At 42.4% G+C, this 19,477-nt stretch overlaps 2 protein-coding genes and 1 pseudogene across 2 annotated transcripts; 2 read left to right on the top strand and 1 right to left on the bottom strand.

Annotated features, from left to right (window-relative positions):
• Positions 1-393: 393 nt before the first annotated feature.
• LOC113078502 (alpha-2-macroglobulin-like protein 1) lies at positions 394-9,622 on the bottom strand (annotated as a pseudogene).
• Positions 9,623-16,434: 6,812 nt separating this feature from the next.
• On the top strand, positions 16,435-17,467 carry LOC113078503 (alpha-2-macroglobulin-like). Its single transcript, XM_026250800.1, has 5 exons — positions 16,435-16,468; positions 16,795-16,878; positions 16,982-17,158; positions 17,245-17,320; positions 17,389-17,467. Exons 1-5 carry the CDS (start codon positions 16,435-16,437, stop codon positions 17,465-17,467), a joined length of 450 nt encoding a protein of 149 aa, XP_026106585.1.
• Positions 17,468-17,491: 24 nt separating this feature from the next.
• On the top strand, positions 17,492-18,267 carry LOC113078501 (alpha-2-macroglobulin-like; the record flags this gene model as incomplete). Its single annotated transcript, XM_026250799.1, has 4 exons — positions 17,492-17,542; positions 17,615-17,777; positions 17,873-18,057; positions 18,130-18,267. Coding segments are annotated over exons 1-4 (537 nt in total), but the record flags the coding sequence as incomplete, so codon positions are not given.
• Between the last annotated feature and the right edge of the window lie 1,210 nt (positions 18,268-19,477).

The following is a 19,477-nucleotide window of genomic DNA, read 5'->3' as shown; positions in this document are numbered from 1 at the left end:
GATGTAAACTTCAAATGACCTTCCTTGCTAGGGCAGTAGTGAGAATTGAACACCACAGGAATCATAGGGACCAAACAGTTCCATGCAACTAGCTCAGATCTAACAAGGATGACCTCTGAATCAGGTGTTAACTAAAGCCTTCCAAAACATGCAGGGGACCCCTGCCTTAGTCTGATCACGGAAGCTGGTCTGAGACAGGATGTTGTATTTAACAGGTCACTAGAGAAAGGGTCTAGGGCCACAACACTGAAAAATCTTCCACATTTGCCAGTTTGCTTTTTAAAGGTTACCAGCTGTAAACAAACCCTGGTTTAATGCAAATTGGTCAGCTTTGGTATGAAAGAAAGTGACAAGGACTGGATTAAAGGAGTTTTATTTCATACATCCTATAGCCCAGAAATTAAGCACAAATCACAGACAGGGAGGCACGTATGTGGTCTCAAATGAGTCACCTGAAAGTGAAAAACAGCAAGTCAGCTTGACAGGCATGTTCCAACCAGGAATTCAGCCAAAAAGGCATAAACCATTGAACACCTACTTGGCTTATAGTAGTCATACACCTCAACGACTGCTGGCTTGAGATCCTGCACTGCAAGACTCTGTTTCAGTTGTAGCTTGTAGGTCATGGGGACACCCTTAGCAACCTGCGAGACAGGAGGGATGGAGAAGCACATAAGCACACATGAAGGAGTAGATAGAGAACCTACCCTGTGCACATCTCACCCCTTTCAGATACACCAGCACATGGTCATCTCCAGCATCAACCCGCTGCACTAGTGGAGCAAATGAATCTGGTGGAGATCCAAGCTGAGAAAGAAAGTCCATTAACTGTAGCAGCTTCAAACATTTTGGGATGTTACAAGTCATCTTAAAACATACGAACCAGTGATGTATCTGCTGTGAAACCTGACAGGAGTTTAATGTCCACAATAACCATGTTCGTAGTTGGTTTTGCACCATTGTACCTGAAGGAGTGAAGAATTAAAAAAAAAAAAAAAAAAAAAAAGCTCAAGGTTGCTCAGAGTTGGCACAAATTGCATTTGTGCAGCTATTCCAACCGTATACTTTATTAGGGGCTAAAGGGGATAACTACATTTGGACTGGCTTTGTGAAAATGGTCAGAGAATTTAAGTGGTTCTTACGTCACAGTGATGTTCAGCAGGAGATCAGATCCACGCACTCTGCAGTCTCTTGCCACCTTCACTTCAACACTAAGTGTACTGGAAACTCGAATGGGTGTGGGACGTTGTAGAAACATGCAACCTGGGGATAATAAAAACCCACCCACACTAATAAACACACCTACACTATGAACGAACAGGGACAAGCATAGAAGTTAAGCATGTGAAGTGTACGACCTGCACAGACACACAGGTGGAGCCCTTGGCTTGAACACTATATCTGCCAGGAATGTTCTTCAGCCGCTTCTCCTGATACAGCAGCCGGTTGTCTCGATTCACATCAAGTTATACACCTCTCCTGCCACAGAGGACTGTAAAGTAACAGCGCTGGTGCCCTCCAGGCTGAACACTTTAGTGGCGAACAGAGACAGAGCATGAAGAGCCACCACAGTGTCCTAAAAATAAACAGGAGATTTAAAAAGAAAAAAAAAAAAAAAACCCTCAGACATCATTTGTGCTCCTGTTTGGTGTGCGGTTTCACCTGGGTGGAGGAAAAGCCTCCATAAGGATTCTGCTGGGCCACAAGCCAGTTGACAATGCGGTTAGCATAGCTCAGATCAGTGGTCGTGAGAGGCTGTACAGAGAGAACCGCTAGCAGCACATAAGAGCTGATCTCCACCGCCAGAGTGTCACCAGATGACGTCTGAGACCAGTGGAGCTTGTTGCCTTAGGACGAGAGAGGACAGAAAGTTGATGCCAAAGAACCTGAACATCAAGAGACTAGTGAACCTCACCTTCAGAAATGGCAATGTTCTTCAAGGCAGTTAAAAGCCGAGCTCGAGTGCTGGTCTCTCCAGCCAGACTGAAGGTGTAGGCAAGCAGAGCCGTCGTGTAAGTGTTTCCCAGGTTCCCAACGACAGGCCTCAAGCAAGACAGAGCATTGGTGATGACCGGATCCTGAAAGCAAAGCAGAAAGGGTCACTACACCAGTGGTTCCAAACAAAGTCTCTGGAGGCTATTTAATACATGGAAAACATGCAATGTTGAGGGGTCTCCAGGAATTACTGGACTACACAACTGGAAGGTCAAGAAGCTGGCAGACATGTTTTACCGTGACAAGGACGCCCATTTCAAGGAGTGATGCAACAACGTAGCCAGTCATGGTCACATTATCACCAACACCACCCTAAAAACGGAGCAGCATGACGCTTTAGGTCCGACGTAGACTTCAGGTCAGTTACAACACATTTAAAGAAACATGCACCTTCATGTCAATATGGTACAGGGTTCCCTCTTGCATGAAACAGCCATCTGAACCCTGCTTGCTGATCAACCAATCCTGTGCACTCTGGAGGACACTGGGATCAATGAAGATGAAACGCCTTGCTAGGCCGAAAGACCTCATGACGAAGGTGGTCAACCTGGCCAGGAAGAGTTGCATTACAACCCAATTCAATGATGCACAAAAGGAAAAGATTGAAACACACCATGTATTGGATGCATCGTAGCCAAATGTGCTGTATGAACCATCACTGTGCCTGTAGTTTAGCTGTCCTTGGTATCCTGTTCAAGTCAAAAAAAAAAAAACCTTGGTCAGGATTCACATTACACCAAATGAACTCCGAGTAGGACTTGTAGGATCCGGTCATCTGTACCGCTCTGAAGGTAACCAGTGGCAGTCTGTCGGATGGTTTGGGTGAGCTGCGCAGTGCCTTCCAGGTACTGCAGGATGTAGATATTGGGAGCAAGAGTTATCATATTTTGTTCTCCACAGCCAGATGGCATCTGTAGCAAGCCATCAAGATTATTTAGCGCACGACCCATTATGTCCCCTAAGAAAAATGAAAACAATGCCGCCTGAAACCAGTCATTTTGCTGAAATTCGATTCATTAAAGGAAAAAGTTTACCAAGGACTGAAACAGAGCATTTGGCAGATCCCAGAACCACATTTGCTGGAAATGTCAGAGACACATCTTCTGAAAGGACACTCCCTGTGGACAAAACCGAACAGATCAGCAGAGAGCCCTACAGTTTGCTGGTAGAGCAAGAATGCATTTAGAAAGTCACAGAGTGCAAACAAACCCTTTGGACAAAATAACCAACTCTGGGTGAAGATCCTTTCAACTCCTTCAGGCTATAAAAGGAGCAGAAGTGCACCAAATCAGTAAAACTGCATGAGCTCCATGATCAGACTCCAGAAAGCTGGTTAACGCTTACCAGAACAAGTAGACTTTCAGTAACAATGTCAATGCGTCCTCTTGTTGGCACGGTCACAACTTCAGTGCCACATCGAACCTGGGATTGATCAGCCTGAGCACTGACAGTCACATTTACAGATCCTATAATATAGACGGGAAGTGAGCAACATCTCATACTCCTCAATTTAGAAGACAAACCATGAAAAACAGACCAAGGACCGATGCGGAGAGAATCCATTTAAAGGTCTTTCTCCCACTGGCACAGAGACAGGATGAATACGGATCATTAAAAGGTCGAAGACTGAAGTCAGAGGAAGACCCTGGAGTCACTTTAACCTGCCAATAAACAGTATTATTAGTACACAGTAAAGAGGTCTCTCCAGTTTCATTTAGGGGTGAGATTGACATCATTTCTAAGATGGAGTTCTTGCACTGTTAACTTAGCTAGCTTAGGCCTGACAGGGACAGTTTACTGAAGTCTCCATATGTAGTGTGGTGGTCAGTCCATAACAGTCACAATCATGTACTGAAATTCTGGCACATGATACGGCTTTAATTTGACGGTGCAATACTCGTGGAAGGTGGCCCAGTTTTAAATTGCCAATTCTGACAGTTACAACAGGCTACAGCTTAACATGAAAAGTTCAAAGCAAGGTGATACAAAGCCTGTACACACACACACACACCATTAATTAATACGGACCATGATGCACTTGGACAGATAGTTGAAGACCGTGGCCTTCAGCTCAAAAGACTCTCCGCGGATGATGGAATAAGGCAGGGAGAGCTCCAGGAAGAAGGGCTGGAAGACCGTCAGCTGAACCGGAGGAGCCAAGCCAAAGCCTTTGGAGGACACACAGAATGCCTCCGTCTCCCATGTGGTGATGGTGTCAGGAACCATCAGATTAACTCTTGTGGATCCAGTGTTTCTGAAAAGCACACAATATACATTTATTAATTAACATGGGCCAGGAGGGGTAAGTGGAGCCCAAGTGGCTTTAGATCATGGTCAGACTCATTCCTGGGGGGCCACAGCCCAGCAGAGTTCAGATTCAACCAAAACAATTCAGCAAAACAAGTCCTACAGGCTCAATTGAAGCCTACATGGCATGTGTTGGTGCAGCGTTTGGAACTTAACAGTTTGACACCTGCTTTAAGCCTAGTCCACATGTACATTGATTTATCCTCCATTTAAAGTTAAATCCACATGAAAGTGCAAAGACTGACACAGTGAAGAAAACCAAACTAGCAGGTGCCTGACCCTAAACCCAGTTTACATGGGGCAAGTCTGTAACTGGCCAAAGGAAATAAGTGCACTTAAACCAGCAATGTTGTCCAACCAGTGAAACTGGACAATCTGTAAATGTTCACCTTGGCAGTAGTTTAAGGTTCCATTTGGGACCAGATATTGCATGTGTGTGAACGAGTGGCCAAACCACAAAAAGCTGTGTGGGTAGACAGGCCCTGGTGATGGGGAGTCATTTTGCTGAAACAAGATTCTTCACTGACCCCACTTGAGAGAGCTGCCAGATCCAGGTTTCCGGAAAATAAGTCCTGACAGTCACATCAAAAGAACCAACATCACCTCCAGCACCCCCACCTCCAATGTCCTTTGATAGAGAAGCCATTTGAAAGGCTACAGGACGAGGCACTGAAAAAAAAAAAAAAAAAAAAAAAAAGCCAGGACTGCAACAAACTGGGTCTCGTCAAATTCAATATACACTAGATAAATAAGGGCCATGAACCAGGCTGTCCTATATAGGAAAACAACCGAAGACACCTACAGCCAAAGTTGCGATAGTAATTCAGGCCTCTGTAGGTCAGGCAGTTAGGTTCTCTGACCTGCAGATTTGTTGCAAGCTTCATCCCCACACTCTGTCAAAAGACAAGCATAAAGATGCATTTGAAGAATCAGTCAGTAAGTGGCTGAAAGACTGCAAACAATTTCCAACCTGGAAAGCGTCATAAGCTTGGTCTGTAGGAACAGCTCGACGGGGTCGAACATTCAGGCACTCCTGTTCATCCTCAACAGGAAACGGATAATAGGATTGAGATCGTACTGGGAGCAGGTTGAACACCTAAAAACATGGAAGGGGAGAGAAGGGTCAGGTCAAACCCACCTCACGGAGCAGTTTAAGATACACAAGTATTGTAGCAAACCGCAGTGTTGGTCTAGTTTTTAAAAACTAGAGACCGGTCTATGGATAAGGGATTAAAACACCTGTAGGATGAAACCCATGGCACATTGGTGAAATACCAGGCAAATACACAAGATCACTTGGAAAAGGAAAAAAAAAAAAAAAAAAAAATAGAAGTCTCATCTGGATTAGCATCCATTGCTAAAGTTAAACCACCAAATCGCATAGGAGAAAAAGCTTTTGACTGTAGATGTGGTAGTTTGACAAATATTACGTTGCTTGCAACAATTGCTTTGGTTTGTCTAATTGATCCAGCTGCAAAACCTGGATGTCAAAATAAAGTATGACAAGACTAATGAACTGCACATGGATACCGCTTCAGCAGTCAGACGTCTTCCTGGCTCCATGATCCGAACACTCTGATCAACAGCACTGAGGCCACACAGGGATCCTGCTTGAGCAGACACGGTCAAAACATTTCCCTCACCAGGAACAGCTGTAGGGGGAGAAAACTGCAGAGACACCTGGAACAAGAACAAGCTCAAGCTGAAGGACATGCTGCCACAACCCACAGAGTAGAGGTGCTATATGTCCACACACCTGGTTTTGGAAACACATTTCAGTGTCAAGAGCTGCAGTAGCAGCAACCACATTCTCACTGGGCAGAACGCAGAAGGCCAGAATCTGCACTACTGGAGCCATATCGACACTGACAGACAGCTGGAACAACACGGTGCCACTTGGTGCATTCAGGGCCCTCACTTGAACCGTCTGAAATCCATGCAGGACGATCACTCCTTTGGACAAGACCTGACAAGAGACAGACTGGGGCATAAGAGGTGCCAAAGAGAACAAGTGCAGTCATCAAAACCAGCATCCACTCACCATATAGACGATGTCGGCACTGTAGTCACCAGTCTCTCCAACAAAAGAATATTTGATTGTCACTGGATACTTGGCACCACATTTCAGCGGCTGCTCAAGCGTCCCTATAGTCAGTTCACTAAACGTTGGGTAGTCTGTAGCAGTTTGGAAGAGCGGCACATTCCTCGTTTCCGTAGTGAAGTAGGGCGATTTAGAATCATAAAAATCCTGTGATGTTGCACTTGCCTGAGGAACGAGTTAATAGAATTAGCTTCTTACAGAAGTCAGTTTATAGAGAAAAAACCCTTTCGTACCATCAGATTCAGACCAGCTTTAGGGAAATCAGCTGTGTTGAGGGAGAAAGAAGCCACTCCGTTCAGGTTCGTAGTCAGATTAAGCAGCAGTTTGTTGGGCCATTGGCTAACATCCAGGAGATAAACTGCCTTCCTTGCTATTGGAGTCCCATTGAAATAAGATGCAGAGATCTGTTGGGATAGAAAGGTTAGGAAAGGGAACCAATGAGGACGGCGAAGAGCTGAAGCTTTATTCACCTTCCCATTAAGGATTGATCCATAGTTAAAGAAACCTGGGAGGTCCGAAAACGAGACCTTGCCAACTTCAAACGTAATGAAGACGGTTGTGGATTTTGACATCATTACACCTTGGAGAAATAAAAAAAGGCACCAAATAAGAAATGTTCAAGTCAGTGTTAGTTGACAGGGATTTGAGACCAGGCCTTTTCATCCAGAAAGGCTAAGATTAAGTCTGTCAACCCCATAAGACTTGTAGGACTAATGGGATTAAGTCACTGCATTAATCAACTTTTAGTCAAGCTGTAGCTGCCAACATTTGTCTCAAGTCATTCTCTTCAGGCCAAGTCAGTTTAGCTCAAATTTGAATCAAGGACTGCATTTTCAAAAACTCGAATGACCGTTTTCCTTTTTGGGTGAACTATCCCTTTGACAGTAGTGAAAATGCAGCAGCTTTATATCTGGAAAGCAGAATAAGACAAATACAGGAGCATTACCAATTAAACTCCTTTTTCAGATCAAGTAGGAGTACTTCATTTAACATGCTTTGTTGGTTATGACAATGGGCATAGATAGGAATGTGGTCCCTTCAAGACGGTAGGCATGCAATATTGACATGTTCAGTTTATCCACCCAGTCACGGTCACTTAAATCTAAGCCATTACACAAAAGACACTTGGACTGCTGTGTGTATTAGAGCGTGGATCAAGTGCTGGAAGTGCTGAGAACTAAAGTGGACGGTGTCAGATAGCACTTCTAGCAGTATGATTCTGCCCATCTGGTCTTAATTCTCACACCTCATCCCCAACCTTTTGGGTGCTAATGCCATTAAGTAGTTGGTTCACATTCTTCCACTGCTGCCATACTGAGACTAGATCTGCAACCCCCCACCAAAAAAATTAAAATTGTTCAAATCAGCCAGGTTCTCACCCGTTCCCTCTTCAGTGACGTTCACGTTAACAAGGAAGGAATTTTGCAGTTGCTCTTCAAATTTGGTGGTGAAAAACTCTGACGTACTGATAGTAAGGGAAGCACATCCGGTGTTGTTCATCTGGTAGCAGAACAAAGAGGTGGTAAGATTCAGGTGTAGACTTGCAGAAAAAAAAAAAAACCCTGCTCTGCACAGTGGTCTCCTACCATAGCGGTTTTGTTAAGACACACACGAGACACACCAGGTACCACAGAAAACGGGAACGGCTCACGACACACTTCCACCAACGCTTGACCAGGTACAGGTTGCCCAAATGTGTATCTGGGGGTAGAGGGTTAAGGAATAAGATCACCAACCAAAAAGTCAAGAATATAAGAGCTCACACTTACTTGGCACAAGCCTCAACTTTCAGTCCCACATCTCCCACACTGTACGTCTGTGGTGTGGTCAAGGTGACGTCAAACTTGGGTAGAACTAAACCAGAAACCAAGGCTTTAAATTAGGACCCCAGTCAGTCATCAAGACTACCCACTGCACATCATGTGTGGTAACTTACCATACTTTTTCACCTCAAAATCCTGAGAAATCATACGGTCACCAATAAAAGCCCTCAGAGCATACATCCCAACCTGAGCCTCAGGGTTTAACTGGTGAGAAAGCTGCAATATCCACCCAGTTGAGGAAACATTTGTCCACTGACCGATCCGGTTCTTATTATTGTCCTATTTGGAGGGAAAAAGCTTGGAATGATGAAAGCCCAAGAAACAGTAAAACCACAAAGAACATGTACAGGTGAACCAGTGTTGCATCGATCCAAAGACTTGATCCAGAACAAGTTCTCACCTCCACCACCACTAGACTGTACTGTAAAGACAAACATAACATTAGGCAACTTCTATTTAAAAAAAAATCCTGGAAGACCAGAAGCAGCTCAGGCTTTACCATTTGATCAAGAGGAACAAATTTAGCATCCATGGTCAGAACCCTGAAGTTCACTGCGGAAGAGAAACAGCTCACTTGGATTATATAATGCACTTGAAGGTGTACAAAGTCCATTACACTACAAGTTCTGATCACTTCTAATATTAATACAAGGGTCATTTGTAGCTCACCCATTTGTCCTGGGTTGTAGATGGGTTTGTCGGTTTGGATGAAGGTCAGAGGCAGGTAACTTCTGAACATGACTTTCCTCTCTTCAGTCATTTTGAAGAACCTCCCTTGAAGGACCACCCTCACTTTCTGCACTAATTCTCCATCTACTTGAGGAGCCTGTAGAGAAACACTTTAATACAGGAAAGAAAAAACACTTCATGTGCCACACTGAGACAGACCTGGAAACTAAAACAACGGTGAAACACGGTTGAAGAACTCTGCTGCGCAAGCGGTGTTGTCTTGTTCTGGTCATCAACCAGAAAGATGTTCATTGCAAGACTCTCATTGGGTTTCAGAAGACTTGCACACAATTTGGCATTAGAGCCAGACTCGATCACTGCAGAAAACATCACCAAGAAGGATCTGTGGAAACAAACACACTCCAAGTCATATCAGAACACATGCATGTAAATATATAAGAGATAGGTTCCATAGACACATAAACTGAGAAAGTCAGAAGACACTTTATTATTCATTTCAAACCCCATTTACTCACGGTCCTGATCTCTGTCCACCAACAGCAAAGAGAAAAAGGACTAAAACAAGCCCTTTCCAAACACATAACTCCTTCACAGCCATGAAGAACGATCAGCCAAGACTTGACTTGACTTGACTTGACTTGATTTGATTTGATTTGATTTGATTTGATTTTCAAAAACACTGCAAACCTTTAACAGACTCCACAGTCACTCTCAATCAGCTGCACTGTTGGCAGCGATATTTAAACACACTTAATTGGAGGAATTCATTTATTAGCTGATTGACTGATTGAACCAGTTAATTTGCAAAATGATTCACTGTCATGCTGTTGACGCCTGCTGGTCAAAACTGTATTTCAGTACAAGAACTTGCCAAACATGCATCAAATGCCTTTTTCAACCAATTGAAAACATTGTATTGATATTGTACTTTTAAAATACAATTTACAAATCATCAAATACTAGGGGTGTGCTCTCAAAAATTATAATAAACAACACAAATATTCCCTTAAAGTGGAAGTGAAACAGTCAATTTTATTATTTAGTGAACTGATTTCTACTTTAATATTAATTTAATTTATCCTTTATCTTTTACTAATTGAAAATTAAGAAACTTATTTTTTTGTCAAACAAAGGGGATTTACTATTAACATAAAACATGGAAGAAATGTTGTGTGATTAATCCTTTAAAAATAATGTTTGTTTCATTTTTGTAATAGTAGAAGTAGTAGTAGGCTAAGTAAAGGTGCTGGTCATATGATTAGAATATCATCCAAAAGTTGATTTATTTCACTAATTCCATTCAAAAAGTGAAACTTGTATATTATATTCATTCATTACACACAGACTGATATATTTCAAATGTTTATTTCTTTTAATTTTGATCTTTATAACTGATAACTAAGAGGGCTTTTACACTTGGCTTGTTTGCTGCGGTCCGAGCCCGAGCGTGATTGTTCCCGGCGCTGCCCGCAGTGTTGGTCTGCTTTCACAATCAATAGTTGTATCAAACCCAGGTGTGTTTGCGTGGGTACTTTACTTGCTGAACAAGTGCGCACCCGAGTCCATGTTGCTTGCACATTCATGTGAACCGTGCCACAGTTTGGGAGCAACCGAACTCAGACCACCTTCCACAGGTAGTGTTGGGTTCGCTACCCCAGTGCGCACCAGGGTCTAATGACAGCGTTCACATTAGAGATTTTTCATGCGAACCGTACCCCGTTCCACACTGCCAGTGTGACAGCCACCTAAGGAAAGTCCCTAATTCAGTATCTCAGAAAATGTGAATATTGTGAAAAGATTCAATATTGAATCAATCAATCACCTTTATTTATATAGTGCTTTAAACAAAATACATTGCGCCAAAGCACTGAACAACATTCATTTGGAAAACAGTGTCTCAATAATGCAAAATGATAGTTAAAGGCAGTTCATCATTGAATTTAGTTATGTCATCTCTGTTCAGTTGAAATAGTGTCTGTTTTAATTTGCAATCAAGTCAATGATATCGCTGTAGATGAAGTGACCCCAACTAAGCAAGCCAGAGGCGACAGCGGCAAGGAACCGAAACTCCATCGGTGACAGAATGGAGAAAAAAAACCTTGGGAGAAACCAGGCTCAGTTGGGGGGCCAGTTCTCCTCTGACCAGACGAAACCAGTAGTTCAATTCCAGGCTGCAGCAAAGTCAGATTGTGCAGAAGAATCATCTGTTTCCTGTGGTCTTGTCCTGGTGGTCCTCTGAGACAAGGTCTTTACAGGGGATCTGTATCTGGGGCTCTAGTTGTCCTGGTCTCCGCTGTCTTTCAGGGCAGTAGAGGTCCTTTCTAGGTGCTGATCCACCATCTGGTCTGGATACGTACTGGATCCGGGTGACTGCAGTGACCCTCTGATCTGGACACAGACTGGATCTGGTGGCCACGGTGACCTCGGAACAAGAGAGAAACAGACAAATATTAGCGTAGATGCCATTCTTCTAATGATGTAGAAAGTACGGTGTTATGTGAAGTGTTCCGGTTCCAGTTTACCTAATTAATGCAGCCTAAAAATCCTTTAACGGATTTGGATATTAAAAGCATATTAGTATGTTATGTGTATGCCAGGTTAAAGAGATGGGTCTTTAATCTAGATTTAAACTGCAAGAGTGTGTCTGCCTCCCGAACAATGTTAGGTAGGTTATTCCAGAGTTTAGGAGCCAAATAGGAAAAGGATCTGCCGCCCGCAGTTGATTTTGATATTCTAGGTATTATCAAATTGCCTGAGTTTTGAGAACGTAGCGGACGTAGAGGAGTATAATGTAAAAGGAGCTCATTCAAATACTGAGGTGCTAAACCATTCAGGGCTTTATAAGTAATAAGCAATATTTTAAAATCTATACGATGTTTGATAGGGAGCCAGTGCAGTGTGGACAGGACCGGGCTAATATGGTCATACTTCCTGGTTCTAGTAAGAACTCTTGCTGCTGCATTTTGGACTAGCTGTAGTTTGTTTACTAAGCGTGCAGAACAACCACCCAATAAAGCATTACAATAGTCTAACCTTGAAGTCATAAATGCATGGATTAACATTTCTGCATTTGACATTGAGAGCATAGGCCGTAATTTAGATATATTTTTGAGATGGAAAAATGCAGTTTTACAAATGCTAGAAACGTGGCTTTCTAAGGAAAGATTGCGATCAAGTAGCACACCTAGGTTCCTAACTGATGACGAAGAATTGACAGAGCAACCATCAAGTCTTAGACAGTGTTCTAGGTTATTACAAGTAGAGTTTTTAGGCCCTATGATTAACACCTCCGTTTTTTCTGAATTTAGCAGTAAGAAATTACTCGTCATCCAATTTTTTATATCGACTATGCATTCCATTAGTTTTTCAAATTGGTGTGTTTCACCGGGCTGCGAGGAAATATAGAGCTGCGTATCATCAGCATAACAGTGAAAGCTAACACCATGTTTCCTGATGATATCTCCCAAGGGTAACATATAAAGCGTGAAGAGTAGCGGCCCTAGAACTGAGCCTTGAGGTACTCCATACTGCACTTGTGATCGATATGATACATCTTCATTCACTGCTACGAACTGATGGCGGTCATATAAGTACGATTTAAACCATGCTAATGCACTTCCACTGATGCCAACAAAGTGTTCAAGTCTATGCAAAAGAATGTTGTGGTCAATTGTGTCAAACGCAGCACTAAGATCCAATAAAACTAATAGAGAGATACACCCACGATCAGATGATAAGAGCAGATCATTTGTAACTCTAAGGAGAGCAGTTTCAGTACTATGATACGGTCTAAATCCTGACTGGAAATCCTCACATATACCATTTTTCTCTAAGAAGGAATATAATTGTGAGGATACCACCTTTTCTAGTATCTTGGACAGAAAAAGGAGATTCGAGATTGGTCTATAATTAACTAGTTCTCTGGGGTCAAGTTGTGGCTTTTTTATGAGAGGCTTAATAACAGCCAGTTTGAAGGTTTTGGGGACATATCCTAATGACAATGAGGAATTAATAATAGTCAGAAGAGGACCTATGACTTCTGGAAGCACCTCTTTTAAGAGCTTAGATGGTATAGGGTCTAACATACATGTTGTAAGTTTAGATGATTTAACAAGTTTATACAATTCTTCCTCTCCTATAGTAGAGAATGAGTGGAACTGTTCCTCAGGGGGTCTATAGTGCACTGTCTGATGCGAAACTGTAGCTGACGGCTGAATGGTTGCAATTTTATCTCTAATAGTATCGATTTTAGAAGTAAAGTAGTTCATAAAGTCATTACTGCTGTGGTGTTGGGAAATGTCAACACTTGTTGAGGCTTTATTTTTCGTTAATTTAGCCACTGTATTGAATAAATACCTGGGGTTATGTTTGTTTTCTTCTAAAAGAGAAGAAAAGTAATCAGATCTAGCAGTTTTTAATGCTTTTCTGTAGGATATGCTACTTTCCCGCCAAGCAATACGAAATACCTCTAGTTTTGTTTTCCTCCAGCTGCGCTCCATTTTTCGGGCTGCTCTCTTTAGGGTGCGAGTATGCTCATTATACCATGGTGTCAAACTGTTTTCCTTAACCTTTCTTAAGCGTAAAGGAGCAACTGTATTTAAAGTGCTAGAAAAGAGAGAGTCCATAGTTTCTGTTACATCATCAAGTTGTTCTGAGGTTTTGGATATGCTAAGGAATTCGGATACATCAGGAAGATAACTTAAAAAGCAGTCTTTTGTGGTAGAAGTGATGGTTCTTCGATACTTGTAACAAGAAGTAGAATTTACAATTTTGGCTATATGAAGTTTGCACAGAACTAAATAATGATCTGAGATATCATCACTTGGCTGAATAATTTCAACACTATCAACATCAATTCCATGTGACAGTATTAAATCTAGAGTATGATTTCGACAATGAGTAGGTCCTGAAACGTGTTGTCTAACACCAATAGAGTTCAGAATGTCTATAAATGCTGATCCCAATGCATCTTTTTCATTATCGACATGGATATTAAAATCACCAACTATTAAGACTTTATCTGCAGCCAGAACTAACTCGGATGTAAAATCACCAAACTCTTTAATAAAGTCTGTATGGTGGCCTGGTGGCCTGTATACAGTAGCCAGTACAAACATAACAGGGGATTTATCATTAACATTGGTTTCTCTGGATAATGTTATATGAAGCACCATTACTTCAAACGAGTTATACTTGAAGCCTGCCCTCTGAGAAATCCTGAAAACGTTATTATAAATTGAAGCAACTCCTCCCCCTTTGCCTTTTAGACGCGGCTCGTGTTTATAACAATAATCTTGGGGGGTGGACTCGTTTAAAATAATGTAATCATCAGGTTTTAGCCAGGTTTCTGTCAAGCAGAGCACATCTATATTATGATCAGTTATCATATTATTTACAAAAAGTGTTTTCGTAGAAATGGATCTGATATTCAATAAGCCAATCTTTATCATTTGTTTATCCATATTGCATTTGTTTTTTATTTGTTGAACCTCAATTAAATTGTTAACCTTAACTTGGTTTGGACGTTTTTTGTATTTTCTAGTTCGGGGAACAGACACAGTCTCTATAGTGTGATATCTAGGTGAAAGAGTCTCTATGTGCTGAGAATTAGCTGACCTCTGTGACGGGAGGCAGCTAGCAGACGGTCGGTTTAGCCAGTCTGTCTGCTTCCTGACCTGGGCCCCAGTTAGTCAAGTATAAACACTAAGACTATTTGCCATATTTCTAGACAGAAGAGTGGCGCCACCCCAGGAGGGATGAAGACCATCTCTTTTAAACAGGTCAGGTCTGCCCCAAAAGCTCGTCCAATTGTCTATGAAACCTATGTTATTCTGTGGGCACCACTTAGACATCCAGCCATTGAGTGATGACAATCTGCTATGCATCTCATCACCACGGTAAGCAGGGAGGGGACCAGAGCATATTACAGTGTCTGACATCGTGCTTGCAAGTTCACACACCTCTTTAAAGTTATTTTTAGTGATCTCCGACTGGCGAAGTCGAACATCATTAGCGCCGGCATGAATAACAATCTTACTGTATTTACGCTTAGCATTAGCCAGCACTTTTAAATTTGCCAAGATGTCAGGCGCTCTGGCTCCCGGTAAACATTTGACTATGGTGGCTGGTGTCTCTATATTCATTGAAGACACCCGGTGCCACACTCTAATCAGCTAATTAACTCAAAACACCTGCAAACCCTTTAAATGGTCTTTCAGTCTAGATCTGTATGCTACACAATCATGGGGAAGACTGTTGACTTGAGAGTTGTCCAAAAGACAACCATTGACCCTGGAGAGGATTGTGAAACAAAACCCATTAAAAATGTGGTGGAGATTCACAAAGAGTGGACTGCAGCTGGAGTCAGTGCTTCAAGAACCACTACACGCAGACGTATGCAAGACATGGGTTTCAGCTGTTGCATTCCTTGTGTCAATCCAATCTTGAACAACAGACAGCATCAGAAGCGTCTAAAGACAAAAAGGACTGGACTGCTGCTGAGTGGTCCAAAGTTATGTTCTTTGATGAAAGTAAATTTAGCATTTCGTTTGGAAATCAGGGTCCCAGAGTCTGGAGGAAGAGAGGAGAGGCACACAATCCATATTGCTTGAGGTCCAGTGTAAAGTTTCCACAGTCAGTGATGGTTTGGGGTGCCATGTCATCTGCTGGTGTTGGTCCACTGTGTTTTCTGAGGTCCAAGGTCAACAAAGCCGTATACCAGGAAGTTTTAGAGCACTTCATGCTTCCTGCTGCTAACCAACTTTATGGAGATGCAGATTTCATTTTCCAAAAGGACTTGGCAACCGCACACAGTGCCAAAGCTACCAGTACCTGGTTTATGGACCATGGTATCCCTGTTCTTAATTGGCCAGCAAACTCGCCTGACCTTAACCCATCTATAGAAAATATATGGGGTATTGTGAAGAGGAAGATGCGATATGTCAGACCCAAGAATGCAGAAGAGCTGAAGGCCACTATAAGAGCAACTTGGGCTCTCATAACACCTGAGCAGTGCCACAGACTGATCGACTCCATGCCATGCCGCATTGCTGCAGTAATTCAGGCAAGAGGAGCCCCAACTAAGTATTGAATGCTGTACATGTTCATACTTTTCAGTTGGACTCTCAGAGCAGTTTTGGAGACTTTTGATATGTGTTTCTGTCCTCATTTAGTGAGACGGCAGACACTGAAATCAATGTGAGCACGGTCTGCTATGTAGTGTTTTGGGTTTGAGTACAAAGAGGTTAATGGATTAAAACGTTCTCACTTTACATGGTTGCAGTCTATCTGTGCATTCCAGGAGTATGCAGCACAGCAAAATAAGTGAAAGTGGCAACACATTGTTCATGGTAAAATGAGCATGTATCGAGACCAATTTCACAAATTGAAGTAACAAGCTTTTGGGCTACATTTAAAATGAAGGAAAAGTGCACTTTTTAAATGAGGCAACATAAGATTCACTTGTGGTGGTAGAGAAACCTTTCAAGACTCATGGGATTGTTTAAAATAAAGATTTAAATGCAAAAGAGGGCACGAGTTGACCTTGTCAGTGGTGAGTTTATTTGAAAACATTTGGCTTTAACGTAAAAAAGTAGGCTGTATGGTGTTGAAGTGTTTTGCAACTTGGTATTAAATCCAATGAATGTGGTGTTTGAGTTTAAACTAAATGTGAGACGGATTTTTTTTTTTTTTAATCAAAATATGTAATATACAGCCATGGATCAGTAGCAGACTACAAATGAGTTCTATGTGAAAGCACGAGTCTTGCTTCTGCACTGTATACGTAACCCACACGGGCTGCATGTGCTCTGCAGACAAAGTGTGTAAAACTGGTGTAACCTAGTGCTCTGCGCTGATCTGTTCCTTTTTGGTCCATAGGGAGCGTCCTTTCAGAAGATGTGTCTCTGAAGCTTCCAACAAATGTGATCCCGGGATCTGCCAAATGCTCTGTTTCAGTCCTTGGTAAGGCACTTCATAAAGGGGGAATGGACCCGGAGATGTTGAGCAAATTAACTTTTGTTTTCTAAGGGTTTTTTGGTTTGTCCGTTTTTCTTACTTTTCTTAAGGGACATAATGGGTCGTGCACTAAATAATCTTGATGGCTTGCTACAGATGCCATCTGGCTGTGGAGAACAAAATATGATAACTCTTGCTCCCAATATCTACATCCTGCAGTACCTGGAAGGCACTGCGCAGCTCACCCCAACCATCCGACAGACTGCCACTGGTTACCTTCAGAGCGGTACAGATGACCGAATCCTACAAGTCCTACACCTCATTTGGTGTAATGTGAATCCTGACCAAGTTTTTTTTTTTTTACTTGGACAGGATACCAAGGACAGCTAAACTACAGGCACAGTGATGGTTCATACAGCACATTTGGCTACGATGCTTCCAATACATGGTGCGTTTCATTCCGTTCTTTTATTGTGCATTGAATTGGGACTTTTTAATGTGGCTTTTTTTTCATAGCCAGGTTGACATCTTTAAATGTGCTGTAACTGATCTGAAGTCTGAGGCTGGCCTTAATCATCATGATGTTTCGTTTTAGGGTAGTGTTGGTGATAATGTGACCATGACGGGCTACATCGTTGCATCACTGCTTGAGCTAGGTGTCCTTGCCACGGTAAAAACATGCCTGCCAGTAGTTATACAAAGTCCTTCTGGTAATGTAGTCTAAAATTTCCTCTGCTTTCAGAATCAGGTCATCACCAATGCTCGGTCTTGCTTGAGGCTTGTCGTTAGGAACCTGGGAAACACTTACACGACTGCTCTGCTTGCCTACACCTTCAGTCTGGCTGGAGAGACCAGCACTCGAGCACAGCTTTTAACTGCCTTGAACAACGTTGCTATTTCTGAAGGTGAGGTTCACTAGTCTTTAGGTGGTGGTCGTTGTTGTTGTTGTTGTTTCAAGTTCTTTGGCATCAACTTTCTGTCCTCACTCTCTCGTCCGAAGGCAACAAGCTCCATTGGTCTCAGACGTCATCTGGTGACACTCTGGCGGTGGAGATCAGCTCGTATGTGCTGCTAGCGGTTCTCTCTGTACAGCCTCTCACGACCACTGATCTGAGCTATGCTAACCGCATTGTCAACTGGCTTGTGGCCCAGCAGAATCCTTATGGAGGCTTTTCCTCCACCCAGGTGAGACCGCACACCAAACAGGAGAACAAATGATATCGGAGGCTTTTTTTAAAATCTGGTTTTTATTTTTAGGACACTGTGGTGGCTCTTCATGCTCTGTCTCTGTTCGCCGCTAAAGTGTTCAGCCTGGAGGGCTCCAGCACTGTTACTTTACAGTCCTCTATGGCAGGAGAGGTGTATAACTTGAGTTGTGTATCAGGAGAAGCGGCTGAAGAATGTTCCTGGCAGATATAGTGTTCAAGCCAAGGGCTCCAACTGTGTGTCTGTGCAGGTCGTAAACTTCATCTGCTTGACTTCTACCTCTATGCTTGTCCCAGTTATTGTCACTTGTGGGTTTATTTCTCTATTTTAATGTACAGTACTACACCAGGTTGCGTGTTTCTACAACATCCCGACACCCATTAAAGTTTCCAGTACACTTGGTGTTGAAGTGAAGGTGGCAAGAGACTGCAGAGTGCGTGGAGCTGATCTCATGCTGAACATTACTGTGACGTTAGAACCACTTTGTGTCCTGTTTGACCCTTAACTCTTTACACAGCTGAGCCAAGACTCCACTGTGCTTACTCAATTCTGTAACCGTGTCACATAAAAGCCAGTCTGAATGTAGTTCTCTACCACCTCTGCCCCCAATGTTAATTCATATGATTTTTCTTTTGTTTTTTGCTTTTTTAATCCCACCTCTGAGCAGCATGAAGCCATTTTTTTAGTTGCACCCAATTGCTAAGTTAACTTTTCTCTTAGGTAGTACAATGGTGCAACATCGAACTTGTGGAGGCTGTTGTGTTTATACTTTACAGACAGACCCGAACACAGTCATCCTTTAGCCGTGTCAACCATCTTTATTTCCTCACCTTTTACCTTTTCCTGGACACACCTCTTTAAAGCACCCATGCATAACAACAGATCTCTACCCTAAAGAGAGAATATATATATATATATATATATATATATAAGAAATGAAATTGCTTTGATATTGCATAGTGAGTCTAATCAACAGTAACAACAATATTCAAATGCGATTTCTTTGAATCACTATTAACTGATTTTACTACCTATTCCCTTTTTTACCATAGAAACTAAAGTCCCTTGCAACTCAACACTTCACATAACTTCAATCAGTCTTTCAGGAGGTTTAACGTTTCTTTTTGGTATTTGTTGTGTGAGCCACTGAAATGAGCCAATTAGAGCAGAGCACAACATTATCACTGTTTGACTTCCGGTGGAGAGAACGCTGACATGTTTGGTTGCCGCTTCTCCACTCTGCAATTTTAATTGTTTTTTTATTTTTCATTGTTTATTTATTTATTATTATATGTTATTGTTGGATTCCATCCTTTGGTTGTGCTACCACATTCCTGACTGGGATCGGACACACTCACGCTGTGCCTGGATTTTTCACTCCTGTGTGCTCACCCTGCTC

This window comes from Carassius auratus, unplaced genomic scaffold, assembly GCF_003368295.1.
Source record: "Carassius auratus strain Wakin unplaced genomic scaffold, ASM336829v1 scaf_tig00025913, whole genome shotgun sequence".
In the NCBI taxonomy this organism is placed as follows: Eukaryota; Metazoa; Chordata; class Actinopteri; order Cypriniformes; family Cyprinidae; genus Carassius; species Carassius auratus.
Note: the sequence above shows the minus strand (reverse complement) of the source record. Positions and strands in the feature narration are given on the sequence as shown.

What these genes read in the sequence shown, in the direction of transcription:
- LOC113078503 (XM_026250800.1), top strand. Translation starts at nt 16,435, where the DNA reads ATGCAAAAGAGGGCACGAGTTGACCTTGTCAGTG. An exon ending in ACGAGTTGACCTTGTCAGTG is followed by an intron (nt 16,469 to 16,794) that starts GTGAGTTTATTT and finishes TTTGGTCCATAG; the next exon opens with GGAGCGTCCTTTCAGAAGAT. An exon ending in ATGCTCTGTTTCAGTCCTTG is followed by an intron (nt 16,879 to 16,981) that starts GTAAGGCACTTC and finishes TACTTTTCTTAA; the next exon opens with GGGACATAATGGGTCGTGCA.